The sequence below is a fragment of the Egretta garzetta genome, unplaced genomic scaffold (genome assembly GCF_000687185.1).
Source record: "Egretta garzetta isolate BGI_Z169 unplaced genomic scaffold, ASM68718v1 scaffold197, whole genome shotgun sequence".
NCBI classification, from domain to species: domain Eukaryota; kingdom Metazoa; phylum Chordata; class Aves; order Pelecaniformes; family Ardeidae; genus Egretta; species Egretta garzetta.
In genome coordinates, this window is record NW_009260274.1 from 1,943,885 (window position 1) to 1,966,998 (window position 23,114).

Here is a 23,114-nt window from a genome sequence, read left to right on the forward strand (position 1 = left end):
ACCAGTAGTTAAAACCTAGATGAGTTCAAAGTGTCGTGGCAACCATAACTCTGAAATAATTGAATCTTTTATTTTCCCTCTTCCCTTTTCTCTCCCTTTTGATCTCACATTTCCAATAACGGACTTCGGAGCTACAATCTTGTGTTGTATTTGGCTTCCTTTTTCAATTATAAAACACCTCAGATATTCAGAATTTAAAAAAAAATGGCCCCAAACCATAAAATTTGGTTCTAGATTTCAAATGAGCTTATGTTTTGTGATATTCATGGACCACAGTGTCCCCAATGTTAACCTGCTGTCCCCAAATCAGTTGAAAATCTAGAGATTTGATTTTAAGATCATATGAAACTTGCACAGTCTTCCCTCCACCCCTTAAAAAGTAAAGCCAAGAAAAAGTAACTAGAAGCACAGTAGCAATTGTTCAAATGGGTATTTCTCCCTTTTTTTTTGGTCCCTTATACTGTCTGTGTATTTTTAACATTATCCAAACAATTACATTTTAAATATTCCTGGTTGTTTTGCACTGATAGCAGGTTTTTTAAATTGTAGAACAACAGACTCTTCCTTCAATTACAGGGAGTGAAACTAGTGTGCTTTTCCATTAACTTTTAGTTTCCAGTTTATGTATAAGCCAACTTGTTCCAGCACAATTTGCATTGTAATTCAGCAAAACAACGGGTGAGGTCCAGTCTTGGTCTGAGTAAAACTTACCAGTGCAAACTGACTTTCAGACCTGGGATCTATTCGTCGCTTTGTTCAGCTGCTTTACAAATTCAGAAGGAGCTATGAAAATGTAGCATGAGCTTCCTTTACGTTGCTCATGGCTTATGGCATCTCTCACTTGGGTGATAAATCCAGAGGAGTTCAATTCAATGTGAGCTAGGGAAGTACCAAGCTTGTTCTGAACTGGAGGGGCACTTCTGATGGCCTGCCCTCCTGGGAACATGCTTTCTCTTCTTGCTAGGGAATTCATGAGCACCTTTATGTAAATGAATGCAGTGTTATCTCTCCCCTTTCCCTGCCTGACATCTCCACCTTGTTCTCCCTTTCTTTAACTTTCTTAAATACAATTCCATCTCAATACCCATCAGGCAGACTGCAACATTTGTTGATGATAACTAGTTCGGATCCTTTCTAGTCCCACACCTTGGCCTCTGTGGAGGAGCTCCAATTTCAAAATAGCAAACAAAAATGTTACAGCGTCTCACAGGAAAACTAAATAAATTATCAGACACTAGGAGAGCAAATCAAATTATTGTAATCCTCACAGGCACTGGCATGACTTTGAAAAGACTTGCATTTCTTTTTTTCCCCTCCCCTTAGAAAAGGCCTAGCATCTTGACCCAAAGACAACACTGGTTTGATAGGTTTTCCACCTGCCTTTGGGACTAGCCCTAATGACACGGATATAAACACGTGTGTGTCTTCCCTTCGTTGCAGCTCGGTAGGGTATACCACTGGGGGTAGGGAGAATCCTGTGCTATCAATACATCCTGGGTGCAAACTTGCTGGCAGTCAGTAAGCATCACTAAAGCCTTAATCCCACTCCCCTTGCTGCCAGTGTCAACATTTCCATGCTCTTCAGTAAGAACAGAAGCACAGAATTTCCTATGCAATAGAGTCACTCAATTCTATAACGCGCCACAATTCTACAAGGCCACCGTTTAAAACTAGAAAGGCCTTCCATGATCTTATGTTTTCCCAAACTGGTAAGTTAGATAAGGTAAGCCTATGCTGAAGGTGATAATGCAGGTTAAAAAGGAAGCATGATTACGTGTTATATTTCAGGTGAGGGGTGATTTTGATAAGGTAACAAGCAGCTGTGGGTGTTAAGATAAAACATAGGTGTTGCACAGAACATCATACAAAATATACACAGTTCTTCTGTGCGCAGAAAGGCATTCACAAGTCGCTAAGTTTTCTGTTTTATGCAGCAGCTATTTCTCTTTCATGGCTTTAATGCGTCTTGACCTTACAATCACTTAAAATTTCCTGTGACCCTTTTCATCACTTATCCCCTCTAGGCTGACTTGGCACAGTGAATTGCTTCTTGCAACTCTTTTTAACAACCTCCATGGAGCTCCGCAGTTCAACTGTTCAGCCCTAACGTCTTTAAGGTAGTCAGACCTCCTGCTTTGTCAGCCAAAGGGAAGAATTTTCCTGCAAAATAAATATTTCCAGAGATTGCTAAAATTCCAAGAAAAAAATCAACCAATGCCTTAAATGTTGTGTGCAAAGTCAAGTAGGTCCTCCTGGTGTAAGCAGCACCAGTGATGGACACCTAGAATTCCTTTGCTTGCCCTTCTTGCCATTGATTTACAGTAGTCGTTCCACTAAAACATATACAGTATTAAGCAAAACATCCCTGCTATGCAAAGCCAAAAGGGACTGGGAGCAAAGTTAAGCACTGGGCATGCTTTGCTGGACTGCACGTACTAGAAGCAACCGAGAATAATCTCTTGTTCTAACAAACAGTCTCAATATTAGCCAGAAGTATCTGCTGATGAGTTTACTGTGATTAAAAGAAGCCAGACATTTCCTTCAGACTCCCACTGCTTCTGTGGATTAGCAGACAAAAACTTTCCAAGTTGAACCTAAGCCATCTTTTGATGCAAGTACCCCATTACACCTTTTCTCGCTAGAAGCAGATAATAAGAAGTAGTGAAAAGCTTGTAATTTTGTTGAAATAAGACAGTCTTCACCACCACCCTCATCGAGTCAAAACAGAGGGAATATTAAATCAGGCTTCTAAAAGGTTGGCAGGAAGGGATCCTCTGTGCTGTTTCAGGAATACGCCTTGCTGCAGCTGAAACAGCCGCGTCCTTTCCTGACAATGAGCCTGCGCAGACTATTTCTTTTGGAATCAAAAATTACCTGTCATCACGTATCCTGGGCCATGCTGTTGATGAGGAGACAGTGCGTCACGCTGCAGTGCTGATTAGGAGATGTAGTTTTCAAGACAACTTCTCTTTTTCTTTCTTTTTTTTTTTTTTTTTTTTTTTTTTTATTATATGCCCTGTAGAAGCTGAGAAAATTGACCTGCTTCTGGATGCATTCCGCCTTTGGATGGAAGAGAGAAAATAGCCTCAAGCAGTAACATCTGTGTGGGCCAGCTAAGGTAATGCATCAGGCTATAGCTTACTGACAAAGAACACAGAAATGCGGCCAAAAGAACACCTACTGGTAGATGCATACTCCAACGTATCCTTTAAGCCACCATCCCCGTCCTGCCATTTATATCTGATTCACAGGCGCTGCTTTTATTTCTGGCTGAGGCCGGTTTTGGACTGACTCTGTGGGTCTGGTACAGATTTCAACTTGCTCTCTCTATTGCTCTTTTGAGGAGCAGGCAGCTTGATCACTTGCAGTTTTGGCTCTTGGATGTGTACATGTTGGTTTAATGTTCTTTTTCTCCTTTCTGCTTAGTGGTTATCTTGATTTGGTGTGACAACAACAAAGAGCTGTAGCTGGGGACGTACGATACCGTAGGGACACAGAGCACAGGACAGGTTTAAAAATAACACCGCCTGGTCTTGTCAGGAAAATACAGATGACAGAACTGAAGCTGAGAACAAAAATGAAACCAATAGTTGTGAAAGCAGTGGGGTTTGTGTTAAGACTGGCACTTCTGGTCCTTTTCCAATGTTTATAGGTAATATACATCACCTGTTGGAAAACCACAAAAAACGGGGAGAAGCACTGTGCCAGGAATGGTGCAGTCGTGGGACTGCAGCCTTAAAATGTAGGGATGCTGCTGATCTTTTCCAGAGGACAAGAACAGGAAGGTCAGGTCAGCAGTTTCACAAAATAGCACAGTTCAATGGATCGACTGGAAAGAAGGTTCCTCACCTCTCTGGATGCATTACGCACCCCAGCAGCGCTGCTGGAATGGAACATTATCCTGACTGCAGTAAGGAAACAATTGGCTGGATGCTTCTAGGCTCCAACTAAAGATTTGATCTTGCTGAATGATCTTTAATCCTTTGAAAAAATGAATCCCCAAATGGGTGTGTTCTGGCCAAAAAGGGTGTTTCTAACAAAGGGCACTATTGTTTGAATTCTACTGCCCTGACACCAACGGAAACTAGTCGAGGTAAAAAATGTCATTCTCCCCTTTAGAGGGTATAACTGATGCTCAACAGATCATTAGCGAGATGGATGTAGCAATATATCTGCTGCTGTGAAGGTCCCAAATGCACACAGCTCTGAAAAACATGTTATGGATTCGGGACACTAGCAATTTCTAGTCCCCTTTTTTCTACTTCCAAGGGCAGTAAGGAACTTGTTTTACCCGTGCTGAGTTTTAGGCACGTATGTTGCTCCAGAGCTTGATTTTCTCTGAAGTTCTTCATTTATGTTGATTTGGATTTATAAATAAAGAAATACTTTTCTCTCCAAGCTCTGTCAGAGTAACCTCGGATGTGTGATCCACTGAATGTCAGTAATTATGGCCACAGATTCAATTTTCAGAAGAAGGAATATTTGTCATGTAAGAAAATTGTTTGCAATTTTTGTGCAAGGTTCTTCTAAAATTTGGATCCTTATCCATATCAGGCTACCAATCATTTTGAGGTTTGCTATCCCTATTTTTCGCTTCATGTATCTCTGACAGAGATGCAAAGCACTTCTTCAATAAATTACCTTTCTGAATAGTAAAAATAATCTGGTAGAAACCTCTGAGGGATGCAGTGCGGGAGAACAAATTACTACAAGACACAGAGGGAGCTGTAAATGTAATTGTGATGGGTGTGGTGACAGTTTGCATTTATAATATATTCACCTTGCCACACGGCTCTAGCAATATGAGCTAGTTTGCATGACCTAGCACACATTTCAGGGGAAAAAATGGTCTGAAAAATTGTAGACCATATAGATAGCAGTGCAATGCCAGTGCCTTGCCTAATTGTGTCTGGTCTTTGTTCTGATGCGTACTCTGCTATACCTATGGGACCTTTTAGAGTTATTAAAGGAGGAAATAAATCTCATTCAGTTATTAGTTAAGAAAAAAAAATGGGAAAAATAATGAATATTAGATGGCAAAACTACTGAGATGCTTGACTAAACTCTGAGTGTTGGTGCATAGTGCACTGCATTCCCATTTGCTTTTTCATGTCACTCTCATCAGACAACATTTTCTATCCTTAAAGAGGATCCTGATATCTCCAACTCTACCTCCAAAAGATTCCCTGATAGTATGTGGTAGAGAAAACTCTTAAACCTCAGGAAGCTGTGGAAATGACTGAGGGATTGTCACTCCAATACAGATAAGGGTCTTTCCACCCTCCTTGGACTGAAGTATTTCTCCCTCTGGGTCTCCTGATCTTCATTTTGCCTGTTGTCTCTTGTCAGGTGAAACTCTTTATAGAGATACAATGGTATGATGTTTGCATAGCTGCAAAATATTTCACTATCTTTCAGAATGAAAGCCACAGTAAAGAAAATAAGTAAGTGTAGGTGAACATTTTTATATTTAAGGAATATTCTGCAAGGAACTGTCAGAGTTTGAGATCATTAGCAAAGCCTATTTCTCATTTACTGATTGGTTTTACTCTGCAAGACTGTGAATTTGAAAAAAACTATAGCTATACTTTATTCTCATCTTTGCAACTGTTAGTATGTAATTAATGTGGGGAATTGTAAAGTATACTCTCAGCACAGCTTATATTCCCATCTTGTTAGGGGTCTTGGGTTCGGTAACATTTTCTCTTCATTGAAGAACGCTCTGTGTTTTATTAGGTCAGTGAACCATTGCAGCCTGTGTATAAATTGTTCTGTTGAGCTGCTTTCTTGTCATGCCTGAATAAGAAGTGAAAGAGGATTTGCGTATACATTGTTTTCATCTGTTGATTGTTTTTGCAGCTTCTGCGCTTGCAGTATGACCTGCCATTTAGGCATGTTTTCATTGCGCCGAGTGGGCTGAGCCATCGCCTACGCTTGATGCAATTTGGTTTATTTTCATCTTTCCAAAGGAAAAGGGAGAATCAGACAGAGTAAGCAGAGAACTGCAGTGGCGTGCGAGATGCAGTCTCAAGCCAAGACGACAGCCAGCCGCAGAAGACCACCACGGTGGTCCAGCTGATAATGCAGCCCAAGAGCAAGGACCTCAGGTGGAAGCCTGGTCAGGGGGTTTGGAAGAGGACTGATCTCTGCGTTGGCTCTGCCCTAACCTGTTAGTCATCCTGTTATTATCCGTCTTAGAAAGTAAGATAGGGCTTGCTTGGGAATGGATGCTGGACGATTGTCTTGCCAACGTCTTTTTGCGGATAACCAGACAACATTAATCTCCGGAATTGTCCACCCTCTGGGCTTTTCAATTCATAGGTATCCCATGCCCCCTTTTTAAGAGATATTTTTAAAATATTTTAATTAAAAATAGACCCCTAAAAGTATTGTGTCTTAAATCAATTTGTGGAAAAAAGCACTTATCCTCACACAGAAGCCCACTGCAAAGAGAAATGAAGTAATTCAGGAATCCCTGCTCTTTAAGTATGCATTTACATACAGCAGCAGATCTGACACATTTCTTTAGTGTCTTCAAGATACAACTAAGGAAATACTGGCTCAAAACCTAGCTTTTCTACTCTAGTAAAATTCATGTTGTAGTCTGTGGATGTTTTGCTTATGGAATGAATAAAAATTTAATAAGGCTTTGGGGCTTATTTAGGATATATATTCACTTCTTACCCAGATATATTCTTGTTCTCTTTCTGCAAAATAAATTTAGGCAACTGCATGTGCTCAAACACCCTATTAAAATAAATGCATCAGCTACATATATAAGAACAAGATGTAGCTTTTAAGAAAGGCCAACTAATGGTTTTGTCACAAATCCTTACTAAAGTGAGCGGAGAGGAGCAGAGAGGAGCACTGCTCTGAGAGCAGACCACAAACCAGGTTGTACCTTGGGTCACTGGCTCCCTTTTGGTTCTCCCTTTCTCTGGGAAGTCAGAGCTCTCCCCATTCCCCCCCAGGCAAGATGCATGGATCATGTTATGTTCAGCTGAATGGATAAGACAATAGCAGCCCTGACCTTTTTTCTTCGTCTTCCTCTGTATTTCCCGCCCAAGAAAGATGACATCTAATATGAACCTATTCTGTTACAAGGGCGGGAAATCAAGTAAGAACTGAGACGAGTGTTTCCTTTTCCTGCATTTCCAGACTGTGCACCAACCAGTCAACAAGCCAACCTACCAATCTTTCTACTTCTTGTGCAAAACTACTGCTTTTAGCAGTAAGCTGCAAGCCCCTCTGCTATAAGCAGCTGTTTATTTATTTCCAAACATGCACTGTCCAAGGATATTGGCCATCCAGAAATCTTGGACAAATAGTTGTTGCTTATGAGCACATCTTTGACACAGGAAAAGCGAGTCTAACGCAAATGGTTCCTCCATCCATTTAGATGAGATAACGTGGATCACTCCCCGCAGTTGTGTGGGAGGCTATGCCGGACCTCTGGCTTGCAAACAGGCTGATTTTAGAAGGCTTGAGTCAATCTGCCTCCTCAGTGAAGATATTCCAGAGAATATATCACCCGTTGTCAAAACGATAACTCGGTGGAAGTCTAATTTGTTGAGCAGTAAAACCTCCTGCTTATGCAGCTGGCAAGGCAGTAATCTACAGAAACATTACATGTTTGGCTGGAACGTGGGAAATCAGTGACTTTTGCAAGATGACATTGCTTAGCAAAAAGCTGCCTTTGAAACCCAGTGTTCACATTTCCAATTAGTTTGCCTCTAGCTCTCATGCAACTAAAGTCCTCATGATACCAAGGAAGGAAAAAGAAAGGGGGAGGGAAGAGGAGTAAGCAGAGCTGGAAGAACGAGCTTGAGTTATATTGTGCGCTGCATATTGTCCATTAATCCTGCCTGCAGGAATTACTGAAACGGAGAAATAGTTATCTGCTAACTCTGAGATCCAATCTGCAAAGTCCCAATGTCAGTGTGATGATTCGTGTGATACAAAGTCGGCAGGGTTTGGCCTGATGTGACAAAATAGATGCATGCAGAAACACAGTCTCTCTGTTTTAAACTCCATGTAAACTCCAGCTAGCTGGCTGCGAGACGAGTGGCGAGAAGATACGCTGTGCCGTCAGAGAGGCCGAGGTCAGGCTGCAGGTGTGCTTGGTATTCTGGAGGAGGGAGGAGGAGGATGTTCGGCACCGTTCTCCCATGATCTTTGCTTGCTGATGAGCTCCAGAGGGAGCTGTGGCTTGCCTTTTTGCTCGGAGATGAACTCACCAGAAGCAGATCGTGACAGAGAAGGGATAAATGTGCGGTCCCGTGAATTCCTCTTTTTCTTCCCTTCTCTTCACTCCAAGCCTTCACCAGAAAACTCGGCTTTTATTAGCTTTCCTTTTTTAAGAGTTTCTTCTAAAGTGGTCCTATGAAAATATGCCTAATAAATAAATGAAACCTAATCTATTTTCTTTCTTTATAATTGTTGTAATGATGTAGTAGAAATGGGTGTGAGCACTGCTTTAAAGTCTCAGGAACGGGAGTGATATCCCAGGGTTGTTACAGCTGTACTTTGTTCCAAAAGGTAGTTTGAAACCACGCGCGAGTAGCTTTTCTTTAGTGTTAACGCCGAGGATGTTTGTCTGATGCTGTCGATCCAGAAATATATTTTATTTTGAGGTACCGCCAGCATTTGCCTCTTTCCGCTCAACAAGACTGATTATACTGAAAACAACGCGTAGCAAGCGAGGATACGAGGCTGTACAATTGCCGAGGCATAACCATACATTTCACTGTCAGTGCTGACACCTGCTCGTCCTGGGTGTGGGTGTCTGGTTTGCATAATCACCAGGCAGCTATTTATCAGTAAACACACCAGGCGAAGCCTTATATTTCAGCTGGCAGCCAATCACACCGGCTTGATTTACACGGTTTTGGGTTTTTTTTTTTTTTTTTTTTTTTTTTTTTTTTTTTTTTTTGGAGAGGATGTTTATTTACATACAAAACAAACACAAACTTTCAGGCCAAATGCCTTTCTCTGTATACTAAAGAAGCAAAGATGAGTAAGCCGCAATGGCAACGGCCCGGTGCTGCCACTCCGTCCTGCACGGTTTTAGCATTAGAAATGCCAAACTGTACCGACAAGGGTGGAAGTGAAAATCCTAAGGCATGTTGCCACGTATTTAAAATAAACCAGTAGCGTATTTGGGCTCAATTTAGAAATAACCTGTCTTTGATTGGCTGCCATGGCTTTTAGTTTTAATTAGCTGTCTCCTTCAGTTGAGAATCTGAAGCTGCCAAAAGCAAACAGAAGCTTTTGTTTCTCTGTTCATGCAGGTGAGGTACTAAGAAGGAAGAAGAAATATCTAAAAGCAGAGGAAACAACACCAAAACATCCAAGGGGTAAGTGGACAAAAAACTGCTTCAACTTATTTTTATCTTTACCTCTAAAACACAGTTCCTACCTAAAAAACCCTTCATAAAACAGGTATCATGACAAATAAATTTGTTCAGAGTATGCGAATTCTTTACTCTGTTATTTCAATTACAGATATTAAGGTGCCTTTTTATGATATTTGTTAAGATGAAAGAAGTACTTATGAGCATTAATTACTGGAGAAACAGACACCCACAACTATTATTATTCTTGTTTTGTTGACTCATCACAAGGACAAATGTCTGTCCCACTTGACCAGCTGCTACTTACATCTGAATCATAGAATCATAGAATTGTTTAGGTTGGAAAAGACCTTTAAGGTCATAAAATCCAACCGTTACCCTAACCCTGCCATCCCACCACTAAACTATGTCCCTAAGCACCTTGTCTACCCGGCTTTTAAATACCTCCAGGGATGGGGACTCCACCACTTCCCTGGGCAGCCCCTTCCAGTGCTTGACAGCCCTTTCTGTGAAGAAATTTTTCCTAATGTCCAATCTAAACCTCCCCTGGCACAACTTGAGGCCATTTCCTCTTATCCTATCGCTTCTTACTTGGGAGCAGAGCCCGACCCCCCCCAACTCCCCCCTCCTGTCAGGCAGTTGTAGGGAGCGAGGAGGGCTCCCCTCAGCCTCCTCTGCTCCAGGCTGAACACCCCCAGCTCCCCCAGCTGCTCCCCATCAGCCTTGGGCTCCAGACCCCTCCCCAGCTTCCTTGCCCTTCTCTGGACATGCTCCAGCCCCTCCAGGTCCTTCTGGGAGGGATGGGCGCAGCCCTGAACCCAGCATCTGAGGGGCGGCCTCCCCAGTGCCCAGGACAGGGGCATGGTCACTGCCCTGCTCCTGCTGGCCACACCATTCCTCATACAAAGTTTCTGAGTTGCAAAACACTTGGGTTCATACATTAGGAACAAGCCTAATGTGCGAATTACCTACAGGATGGTCACCCAAGTGCTTCTGGCTTCCCTGACTCCACGTAGCTCCATCAAAGGGGTTATCCAGAAGTTTGTTATGGTACCATGAGCCTTGAAACTTTAGCATCCCTACTATAATAAGGGCTGTGCATGACAGGGAATTTTCCCCTTGCTCTAACTCCATGTCAGAGCATATTAAAACTGAAATCTAAGGGTTTACTGATGCAATTCATATCATTATTAATAGGTTTCAGACATAAGTGTACAAAACCTGTGTACTGCTGTGTATAAACAATGACAAAATTGAAAAGACTGCCAATTTCAAGCATTCACTGCAGGTTCAGAAAGGTAATATTTTTGTTCAGTTGACTGTTTCTGAAAAGACCATTTCTCGGTTTTTATGGTTCATAGGAAATTTCCCAAACCCACAAATATTTTCCCAAACTAAAGATCAAGAACGTGAGGCTGCTCTGCATGTAATACATGGGTGGGAAACTTCTTCAGACTTGTCTTTCTTAGTCTTCAGTTTACTCACTCTATCTTGATAGGTTTTATTAGGCAGGTAATAAATCCACCCCAAATTTCTAAGATTGGAGACTCAGTGTAAGTACATAGTAAAGCTGATTTGCTGCCAGGGGGTTTTGTAACTGTACTAGAAGTGTAAAAGGACTTAAGGACACTGCAAACTCATATTCAGAGAGCAAAGAAGAAGTCAAACAATGATAAAATCCCTCACAAGGAATTGTTTTTCTCATTTTGGCTAAGCCAGCTGTGCATTTGTCAGCATGGGGTAACCTGGCAGCGATGGGTTAGATGCCACTGAGCTATGAAGTTCACCCCTGGCTGTTCCTCTGAAAATGTGGTACGTGGGCCTGGTGATTTGCAACCAGGAGCTGCTACAGTGCTTAACTTCCAGTAAACTTTGTCTCTAATTACAGTTTTGCTATTGTCATATATATATTCTTTTTCCTTACTCTTTGTGTAAGGGTATTACAACTCTGTGCAATTACCATGGCAAGTAATACAACCAGAATAAAATCAGAAGTCTCACCCAGGGCACAGCTGGGTTCCATGAGGTCCTTAAAGGCAAACAGAGAAGACGCTCAAATCCAGAGAAAATCCTCTCTGTAAAGTAGAAATCTACTGGGTTTTTTTCTGATCCCTTCCTTGCCATACCCTTCCCAGGAAGGTTAGCAAAAGCACTGCGTGGATCGTCTCCCGGCCAGGTTTCTGAGCATGCAGGCACACAGCCCATGGGGCTGGTCTCACCTCTACAGTGTCAGCAGCCCAAGTGGCCACAGGATTATTGAAATCTATTTGATCACTGTGTAAGGCTATATACACACTGGTAGTGATACTGCGAATGAGACAGAATGAGCTACATGACATATTAGCTCTTTTTGGAATGCAAAATGGATATTCTGGTACTTTTCGTACATTTTATTTAAGAAAAGGGGGTTGGGTAGTGGAACTCGTTCACTCTAGGAATTTATTTTCCACTGTTTCATTTGTCTGTGTGTAAATAAGTTAGGAACACATGTCCATGTATATACTCCTAGCCTTTAAATGTATGACAAGTACATTAGCTGATCCACTAACCAAGTCAATGCCTAACCAAAAAATGATATAAAATGATACCTAAAAAAAGGTATGAATTGCCTTTGGCAAGATGTATGGGAGTGAGAACAGCCTCCGGCTGATGGGAGCACTAGTTTTCTCTGTTTTGGTTTTGGGGGAAGGTTTGCAGAGGCCAGCTGAGACTTTCTTCTCTGCCATGTGCCCCACTGCCATTTGCTCCAGAGAAGTGGAGAAATCTGGATCCTCTGGTAGAGGAGGGAGAAGCTATTCCATACGACAATGATAAGACATACAGCTCTAATAGCAACTGTTTGCTAGGAAGGGCTTGTGAATAAACTATTTCGTTCTATGGATTGTGATACCTGTCCCATGTGTCATTGAGTGTAAGAAAGAAAAAAGAAACATTACTCAACATTTTTTACCTATTAACAGTCAGTGGCCAGTAAGAGTAAGCAAATAATAGCGTTTGCCCTCTACCTAACCATGCTTCTCTTCATTCATCACATATGCAGGTCCTTGAAGTTTTTACAACACCAGGCTAATTTTCATCATATCAGAAAGCTTTTTTTTTTTTTGCAAAAGATTATACCAAGATGGGCAACAAAACCTCATAAGCGTTTTGAAAGTGGCAAGAAGCATGCTGCGAGCTGGTAGTCGCAGTTGGAGCATTTAGGGGAGTGCTTTGCTAGGCTGCAATCACGATCACCTCTTTTTCCTTTGATCTGTCTGGAGATGTGGTAGCATGTTTAAAGCTGGAAACAGCACTTTCCTAATGTTCTCTAACCTCAAAAACAAGATGCCAAACATAAGGGTTTTTTCCCTCCTTTCTTCCCTCCAGCTTGTTGCTGCTAGAGCAGACTATTCAATTGTGTACTTCGCAGCCAGGCAGAACCGCGCATTGTGATTTTCCCTGCTGAAGGAGGGGAGAGCTGTGGTATGGGCACTGAGAGGGCTTTTGTTGCTGGAAGGAATTTTTTAGTAGCTTTTCTTCTCTGTGTGTGAGAGATATAAAGTGCTCTGGAAATGTACTGATTCTTCTTCGCCAAGAATAGTTGTTTTCACAGCTCCCCTTTTGCCAATTTCAAACTGGTTAAGAAATAATAATAAAAAAAAAAAAAAAAAAAAAAAAAAAAAAAGAGTTTTCATGTACATATCCCAAACTCCCTGGGTGACAGATATTGTTGATCAATAGAGTCTGTAAAAGTGCCAAAATAACCTGTTTCCCCAGAAGAATAGAAGAATCAAATGTGAATACCAATGCTAAGGTGAAGAGGGAGTTTTCAGGGAAAAGAACAAAGGCAAGGCTGAAGCGTTATTAACCAACTGTCTTAATTAAGCTAGAAGTATGGTGTTCTAATATTTTTAAGGATTTCAGTCAGCTGCTCTGCCTTTGGCTGTCATTTTTCCCCCAAAAAATCTTTAATGCAAAATAATTAATTCATCTCCAAAGACAAGTGTTACTCATTCTGAATGCATGAAATATTTAGTGAGGATTATAGCAAAATGTTCTACTCCCAACATTGACTTGACTTAATGCTATTCTAATTAACAGGTTGGTTTTAGACGTAGCATAGTGCTGTATGTGCTCTGATGGAAATATAGGAGATCACGGCATAAATCCAGACTAAATATTCTGTTGAACATGCACAAAAGGGAGAAAAATTGTTTATGAGTCAGAGGACATTGGAAAGCAAAGGGAAGTTTGTAACTTACTTTTCTGACACCGTCTTCCAGTGTAGCCCTCGGTACAGGAGCAGACATTGGTTCGAACACAGTGACCACCGTTCTTACAAGGGGGAATACAAAGAGCTGGTGAAAGGAAAGCAAGGGGTTTGTGCACTGAAATCACACAGGGGATCAACCTTGCCTCAGCGTAGGCTCCTTATGTAGGTGCCTGTGTTGGGAGACCCGTCTGAAGAGGCTTTTCTCTTTAGTCAGGGTGAGAAGGTGTCTCTGCAAAGGGTGATTCGGGCAGCTGCCTAGCTGGAGAACCTGATTCTCTCTTGTTTGTGGAAAGAAAGTGGGACATGACTCCTAGCACCCAAGGGTCTCTTTTAGATACCTGCAGTCAACTGGTCAGAATAGTCCTGAGAATCTCTTAGGGATTTAACTCTCTAGCTAAAGGGCTTCTTCAAGGGATTCTGCCCTTGAAATTATAGATCAGTGTTTGATATTTGCCAACTTGGTTTTGGTGCTGTTTCTTTCCCCCTTCTCAATGAAGAAGAAGGAAGGGCTTTGCTTTTCTTCAGCATCCATCCACTATTTCCCCATATCACTTCTATATCCCACAAATGTGGTTGTTTATATTCAAGTTTTAGTTCTGTTTAAACCATAACTCTTAAGAATAAAAATTCCAGATCACCCAGATGTTGAAAACCACCTTCCATGTTGACCCTCAAGAGAAAGATCATTAAATTACAGAGGTTGTATCATTTTCACTCTCTCCTTCACCCCCAACATCACAAAAACAAAGAGCTGCCAGTAAGCTCCATTTGCAATTAGATTTTTGTGTGTGAATCATTCACTTGCAAAAATATGCATTGGGATTGCATTCATCTAGGAACTCCAGGGAAACAAAGGAGAGAGAGAAAGAGAAAAGAAGTTTTAATATTTAAATAGTTCAGGTTTGGTAATAAGAGTGTATTTATGTTCCCAGATTCAGAAGGGATTATTAGAGCCTTGTTCAAAAAAATGAAAAGCAAGTGGTGTAAGCACAGGGGTCTTCCAGCTATTTGAGCCCTAAACATAAGTTTCTGTCATGCCTATTCTGCCTAGGCTAACGGGTAAAGTATTCATTAATTTGACTTCCGCAGCACAAGTGAAGTGAGCAAGAAGCCCACGGTACTATTAGCCTCAGTTTAGAGCTCTCCCCTTTAGGACAGGGATTCAAAATCAGGTCCTGCTCAGTTTAGAGCTCTCCCCTTTAGGACAGGGATTCAAAATCAGGTCCTGCTCAGTTTAGAGCTCTCCCCTTTAGGACAGGGATTCAAAATCAGGTCCTGCTCTATGTCGGGCAGAGTGCTGTTTGATCAGATCTTTGAGCAGGGATCTGCAGAAGCCCTATAAGAGTCTCCCATCCACCTCGCTCTAGGGTGGCCAAGCAGGTGATGTTGTGCGCCCCCTTTGAAGGTTAAGTTATCGTCAGGCTCTGAAATGCAGTATAGTGCACACTACAGAGTACACAAAATGAACAAAGTAGAACCGTGCTTTAACATTTAATTGAATAATTGCTAATTAGTGATACCACTGACTTCAGATAGTTTTAGATTAATTGTTTACTTATCATTAACACCATCATAAGTAGGCGCTTACTCCTTCACAGTACCATTAAGAACAATATACTGCAGATTTACGACAGACTATAGCATCAAAGGAGCACACAGGGAGTTATGACAAGGAAAGTCTCTGGGTATGCTTCATGTGGGGGCAGGTAATGATATAGGCTGCTGTTTATATTTTAAGCCGGGATCCTTTATCAAAATGATAAATAGAACTTTCTTACCTCTCTGGCACTGTGGCCCGTAGAAACCATAAGGACATGTACACATATTTGGCCGTACACAGATTCCTCCGTTCAAGCACACAGGATTGCACACAGCTGTATGTGAATATAGCATAACTATATGAATCTCTTATAATTTTCACTTTTTTTTTAGAGTAGGCACTCTTTTGCTGCTGCACATGTCATTAGAATAAACACTTGTAGTAATATTGCGATCCATTCCACCCAGTCCTTGCTGGTCAGTTGTGCTGTAGCATTTATTCATTGTCAACACAGTGGGAGCGTTTCAGTGGTATTTTAGCATAGCTTGGGAGATGGAATAAAATATAATTTAATAGTTTATTTCTGACATCTTCCTTTGATTTGCACAGTTCATTTTCTTCTACTCTAGCATCCTCACCAAACACCATCCCAGGGCGGTAAAATGTAGTCATGTTGCATACAGCCTGGATAACCTGGAGATGAGTTATTAACCATTTGCTGCTTTGCCTGAGCTCAGCAGAGCGCCGTGGCGTCTCCGCCGCGTTGAATAGGTATGCACCGCGAAACCTCCGTTTGTTCTGCCTCATTTAAATGCCAGTTCCCACAACATATTGGCTCATGCATCACAAACAAAGCCACTGGCTGAGCTCCCTTTGCCTCTTTATTTATCTGTTATTACTGTAGATGATATAACGGGCATTAGGAATTAAAAGCTGTCTTGCATATTTCTATGCGGCAAGTACCTGACTGTTGAAAAAAAAAGGTATTAGAATTGCAAATTAGTTTGGTTGGGAAGTCACTGTATGAAGAATAAGGAATCTGATAAAGTTTTCATTGCAAAGCAGAGTGACACTTTAAAACAGTCTTTTTCCTTCTATTCCCTTTGTCTCGCAGTATCTTACAGAATAGCCCATTAAATGAATTAAATACATTTAAGCTTAAATAAATTAAGGGTCACTAAAATGTTTCAGATGAGCTAAAGGAGAAATAAAATGTCAATTTGGAAAGAGAAAAAAAGCAAAATTGTAGTCTAGATGAGAGGCTTTTCTGACTAAGCAGCAACCATTTATGAAGTCAAAATGGACTTCATGCATTGCTAATGGTGAATTTGGATTAGTTGCCTCATTTTCCTAGGTAGTTCACAGATGCCCGCACTCTGTCAGCGTTTATATTTCCATTGTTAAAGTCCCCCAAGTCCCTTTTTTTTGGTTGTTTCCATGTCTATATTCATCCAGAGGCTCCTATCATATCACCTGAGGCAGGAAACCCCAACAGTATCCACAAAATACTTTGTGCAATGCACACAAAACAGTGCCGGAGAGGTGAGCCTGATCGTCTTTCACCTACGGTATTGGCAGGCAAACAAATCTTGCTGCTTATTCTGGGTTGGAAATCACTGCTTCTGCTGCTGCTGTTTGTCCTCCTCTTGGAATAATGCTGTTTAAAGCCACCCCAAAAATAAATTTGCAGGACTCAAGGAGAGTAATCTCTGGCAGGAGAAAGAGGAGATAGTGGGAACCAGGACAGCTAGTGGCAATCCCAGCCATTTACCGTGGAACTTAGCTAGGTTAATTTCTGTGTCCTCAATAGGTCTGTCATTTCAACACTTACAGGAAGAGCAATCTCCGGGAGATGGAAGTTAAAATGACATCTCTCACCTTCTAGGAAAGGTAACGTGGGCTGAAGGTGTCTTAGCCTTTTAATATTCACTATGGCAGAGGCAGACTGCCTCTATAGCCTTGAGGTTTGGCACTGATTAAGGTACTCCTCGTTCTGGCTCCTTTTAATATTTCACTATTTTGCATGCCTTGTCCCAGGTGAGTGCTGTACTTGCTGTGCCTTTGGAGAAAAAAATAGGTACTCCAGCTTTTAGCACTTAGGCCCTGAGAGGAAGGTCTGAGCTGTTATCTATTCTAAAGAGGGCTGAAAACTATGAGTCCTGACTAGAAATGGGTACCTAGTTCCAAACCTCACCTTGTCATTTTGTACTGATGGGTGGAGGTGGCTTTTCCCTGAGCGTGCACGTTTCTGCCTTTGTAGGCACTCTGCAAGTATGAAATGCAGGAGAGGCAGGAGGAGTGCTGGCAGCAGCAGGATGTTTAACGTTAGGGGGTAAATCGTTACGTTCCCCTTGCAAACTGGCTTTTGCTTTTTCTCATACAGTCACAAGCCATATTCTGGAATGGCAAAACTGAATCCAAAAACTGGACCATAAAAATCTGAGTAGGCAGCCTCAGTTTCTGATAGCTTACCCTTCTCTGTTCACTTTTCTTCCTTAGAATATGCAGTATTAGAAGTGCATATGTAGTTGCTAACTTATGGTTACTTGCTTATGTTCTTGTCCTAACTTAAACTGGCCTCCTTCTATTCCAGCTTCCATAAACTGTACTTTTAAGTTCATATTTGACTGCATGCCATTAAAAATCACTAAAAGCCAAACGCTTCTTCTTTCTGCCCCACCATCATACCTTGAGAGAAATGTGTAGGGTTAAAAGCAATGAAAACTGGAAGTTGCCCAGCTCGTGAGTGGGGCAGATGCTGCATTGCCCTCATCTCTGCCACTGCGGGCGTGGGGCAGGACTCCTTCTTTTTGCTCACCGCGAGCAAGACCAACAAAGAGTGAAGTTATGTCCATGGCCGCTGAGGCTGTAAATCAACATATCTCCAAAGTCCCAGTGAGAATTATCCTCATTTGCAGGAGCTACCTAGTAAGGTTATAACTTCTGAAATGGTGAATACCTTTATTTTCGTTTTTGTGCATGCTAAGAATAAACTCCAGAATCACACAAGCTTAAAAAGCTGCAAAAAGGTTTTGTTTGCGGGTTTCCTCTACACGACTCTGAGATTTAGCTAAACATCTAAACTTATGAATACTTACATAAACTCAAAGCCTTCCAAGGTTTTGCCCGTTACTTGGTCTCTCGCTCTTATGTTTTAATTCTTTAAGCAATTCCCAGTCTGACTGCTGAATTGCGGGAATCACACGCATTTCAGGCAGGAGAAGAGAGGAGAGGCCTGCCATTTCTCAGCACTTACCTGTTTCGCAAGAAGGGCTGCTCCATCCGTTTCTGCATTTGCACTCATCCGGCGACACACAGACCCCGCCGTTGTGACAGTGCCTGTTACACACCACTGGAAAGTACGCAAGGGATCAAAATCTCTTATCGGTAACACCAATGCAGATCCTAAAGTTACAGCAAATAACTTATGGTATCAGTCCAAGAGGTAAATTGAGGGATGAAGCTATCCCTTTCCTTGGTTTTCTTTCTCTATTAGAGAAATCCAAAATTCTTTGCTTTTTTTTTAAGTATTCCAGCTACTCTGGTTCAGAGATAAAATTATATTCCTGTCAAGGGCAACGTGATATTTGAATAAGCTGCAAGGACTATCGCATATGAAACTGCATATGTTTTGCCATTCAGCTAATATAGAAGGGTTTGAAGGCTGAGTTTTTTTGCCAGATGTTCTGTATAGCGAACCTCTTCTGTGACTTGTATTGCACAATAACGTGATTCTTTAATAGGTACGGTTCTCTTTTTGTGTTCCCAAAATTAGTATTGCTGCATTCACTCACGCAACCTTGAATTTCATAAATGTTACTATAAATAACATGGAGGTTTTTGCTTGTTTGTTTTTCCAGAAGCCCTTTTATGTAGAAAATGTTGATATAGATGTGCATATTTTTACATAATACAACTATGCTGCTGGTAAATATATGCTCTGAAATAGTTTAGCTACTGTATTACTTATATATATTATACTTTGATTTCCTTGCTGTATTCAGTCATCATTCTAAGGGGATATATAGAAAAATAAAAAGGCTGGTTTTGTCTTCTAACTTTCTGCAAATTCAAACATGTCGTGAGGAGAAAAGCCTGAATGAGTTCATACTTACGTGTTTCACATCGAGGACCAACAAATCCGTAAGCACAAGAACAAGTATTTTGAGACAGACAAGTTCCTCCATGCTCACACGGTGGATCGCACGGCACTGCAGGAATGAAACACCAGAAAAAAAAAAAATACAGTTCTGATATTAAATTCTGTGTGGTTAGGAGCACAGCACTTGTTATGATTTTTCCCGTGTCATCTTTTTAATCCAACGAGTAATTTGGCTACTGAGGAAAACACTGCAGGATAAAAGTAGGTATCACGTTAGTAATAGAGCACTAATAAGTAGCTATATAATGTCTGCAAGTTTAACATGATCGTGTTTAACTTCCGAGCATGCATGTTTTTAAGTATGCATTTTTGAAGTCTAAGGATGGATCAAGTAGAAATGTAGTTGATATTAAAGACATCCCTCTACAAATTTGCCTCATGGATGTTCAGTAAGCCTTAACAGCTGTCAGAAGTTACACTAAAGCAGAGATGAAGTGTTTCTTCTGTATAGAAAAGAGTTGTATGGAAATTTGTCAGCAAAATGACAAATATTTAAGCAACAATTTAAATGTTTAATGAGTAGCGTGAGGCCTGCCGACAAACTAGCAAGTTACATCATGATTTCTTGATAAACTGCAATATGCAATGTCGCTCTGTGGAAGAAAGAGGACAAGCAGGAGTATTGCAGGAAGCTGGAAAGTACCGCAGCTCCTGAAACACGCTGCTCGCCGAAGACACTTGTTTGCTTTTTAAATGTGGATCATTATCAGCCTAGGGGCTTTGTTGTGCAGGGAGCCTGGAAGGTTTAGCCTCTTAAAGCTGATGTCTGATGTCATGAACAGCTTCTATTTGTAGCCCTCTAAGAAGAAGTAGTTTTGCATGCCAACCACAGGAGAGGAGACCACTGCGGGTGGAAGATGGGCACGGACACTCCCTCTAAGCAGCAGTGTGTGTGCTGGCTCTCCCTTGCGCCTTCAGAAAAAAAGCCACCTGACATAACAGAATGAAAAATATCTTCCCATGTGCTTGGGAAGTGAACACAGAGAAAAATGTGGTACTTTGGCACACTTTACTGGCAGGGTTTTGTCTTTTATAATGGCTATGAAGCGAAGCAAGGTTATTCCAAGGAAAATGCAAAATGAAACTAAAGACATCTGAAACAAAGCATCTTTCATTTTAAGTTTTGTTACAAGGGGAAATAAAAAAACCCACGAACTTACCACATTTTTCTCTTAAAACTGGAAAATGGACTATGTAACTGGAAAGCTAAATGAAGGACAAATACTTGTGGCACCACACAGTTTAAACAAAGCTCATGCATTGAAGGCCTCCTCACCTCTTACGATATCACCAAGCCTTCAGATAAAGCCATTGTATACGAACTGTGACATCCAAAAAAGTTACGGAAGCCACCACACATTTTCCAATTGCAGTTAAAGATAAGCTCCAAGAAGGTACCTTTAAATAAACCATTTTGACACAAATAACATTAAGGAAATACATTTGGTATTAGATCTGCTCTTCGGGTACTTCAGTATTTACATTTCCTGTTACCATGTAGTTTTAACTGTGACATTTTCAATGTTGCTTTGAAATAAGTTTAGGATTTGACATACCCGAGAACAGGAAAACTCGCTAGATATAGTTTAGATCCATACTATACATGCTGAGAATGCCATTAAGCTAAATTTCGTTTTGATTTGATGGGCTATAAGGTTTAGACATTTGCAATTCAGCATGTGTTTTGCTGAAATTTGAAGTGTACATCTGGGAGAAAAAAAGAATAAAAATGCCCAGCAATGTCTGGACAACTAAATGGATTTGATTTAGACCCATTTAAGCAGTCACTGTTAAACTTTCCCCAAGTTCTTCTAATTCAGCCACCGGTAGCAGCTGTTGGAGCAGGTCGGAGGCTCAGGCAGCTCGGGCTCTCATGAGATTAGGGTGAACAGCAGGTAGCAGTCCATGATGAAATGGAAAGTGGAAGAAAGGGAAAGAAATTGAAGCTGTTTTCAGAGAAATTTGTTATTCCTTTAAAACCGCTGTGCTATATTTATAAGCCACCACTTGCATCCGGGGGCTTACGCTGTATCTCACTGAAGTCAACGACAGGCGTAGGGCTTTGAAAGGAGGGTGCTGACCCATCCACCGGACGCATGTCCATCTGAAGTGTCCCCATTCTTCTGGGCTTGGGTAAGCACAGGGCTTGCTTACAAAGGAGTTTCTTTGCGGTTAGAAATTGTCAGTAGCCAGAATTAGAGAATATTCTCTGCGTGGAGACAGGGAAACGCGAAACCTGGGAAAAATGCACCACTCTTTTTGAAGTACGTGAAATGTGATTGCCTTTCCTGTAGGACGATGGTTGCATAAAGCCTCCAGGTGCCTAAGCGCTACGCCAAGCACAGTGACGTCCAACCATATTATGCTGTATTTCAGTGTGTTTTGTATCTAGCGCTTAAAGTGAATGTGTCCATTTGAATACAGTGCTTTTCATCTGGCCTTTACACATTTCGAGATGCATCTGAACTGTCAGAAAAGAACATGGTATTTTGGATATTAAAACATTTAGCTCTTACGGTGACATTTAATAGTAAAATGTTGAAAACTATTCTATTACTGGTGAATAGCAAAAGATAAAAACTGAACACTGGCTGCAATGCGAGAGCGAGAGTAATATTCACCTAAAAGACATTTATCTCCATAATAGAAATATACTGTTTGTGTCAAATTCTTTTCTGAAACTTCTATCTTTCATCTTTTGGAATGAATTTTTTTTTTCTGTAAACATTTGCTAAATTGTACAAAGGTATTGCAGTGTTTTTATACTAAGCAGTTTTGGATGGTATAAAATGACAGTAAAGAGGAAGACATTGCTGCAAATGGTCAATCTGGCTGTCAAATGTACGTATGTTTATGTTTATAATTTAAAATCTGGAGGTGAAAATGGAGAAATCCATTATTGTTTTCTCTGAAAGGGCTTTTTGGGAAATATCCCAGAACTACTTTTTTCCATTAAAATGAGATCATGCACTTTTTATAAATTTCTCTATGGCAACTTTGGGGGTACTCAGGAATAGCAGATGCTGTGTTGTTTCCTCCATTGTCGATAGCCTAGTGAGCAAATGGCTTTCAGAACAGAGTTATTGCTTAACATCTCAACAGCGAGTAAAATCCCCGTGCCGTCCGGCATGTGGGGGGCGTGCACCATTAGAGCAAGGCTCGGAGGTGTGCATTACCTGCAGTTCCATGTAAAAATCTGGAAATTCACTGGACGGAGCGTAGTCTACCTTGTTTCATGCAATTATTGTACATTATGTATTTTCTTTCAAAGATGCATTCATCTCATTTCCTAAATGTACAGATGAAATTTGAATACGTGCAGCACAAGGGAGGGAAAAAAAGGAAAAGAAGGTTATGTCGCATGCTAGCCAGGTTATTGGTTTTCCTTTTGAACAGGTATGGTTTGAAGCCTTTCTTTTGCATGTAAGATACATGCAGATAAAGGAAATAAAGCATAGAGTTAAAGCATGTATTAGTGTAATTAAAATAACTCATATGCATATTTAAATAGTCCAGCAGTCCAGAGCCCACTTATGAAATAAATACCCATAGAAAATTAACAAGAATAGAAAATTAACAAAGTTAACTTAGCTGAATAAATTGGGAATACAAATGCAGACAACAGTTCTGGATAGGTGTATTGGGTTCGCATGGCAAGGTTTTGGTAGCGAGGGGGCTACAGGGGTGGCTTCTGTGAGAAGCTGCCAGAAGCTTCCCCCATGTCCGACAGAGCCAATGCAGCCCGGCTCCAAGGCGGGCATGCCGCTGGCCAAAACTGAGCCCATCAGAGACAGTGGTCGCACCTCC

General features: G+C 41.2%; 1 protein-coding gene across 1 annotated transcript in view; it reads right to left on the bottom strand.

The window, feature by feature from the left end:
* LOC104129525 (von Willebrand factor D and EGF domain-containing protein) overlaps positions 1 to 23,114 on the bottom strand; it is a 349,890-nt gene that overhangs the window by 178,904 nt on the left and 147,872 nt on the right. Inside the window, exons 22-25 of the mRNA XM_035897887.1 lie at positions 19,261 to 19,356; positions 18,402 to 18,497; positions 15,384 to 15,479; positions 13,595 to 13,690 (exon numbers count right to left, since the gene is read on the bottom strand). Coding sequence (XP_035753780.1) covers positions 13,595 to 13,690; positions 15,384 to 15,479; positions 18,402 to 18,497; positions 19,261 to 19,356 — 384 coding nt within the window. The remainder of the gene's footprint in view (positions 1 to 13,594; positions 13,691 to 15,383; positions 15,480 to 18,401; positions 18,498 to 19,260; positions 19,357 to 23,114) is intronic.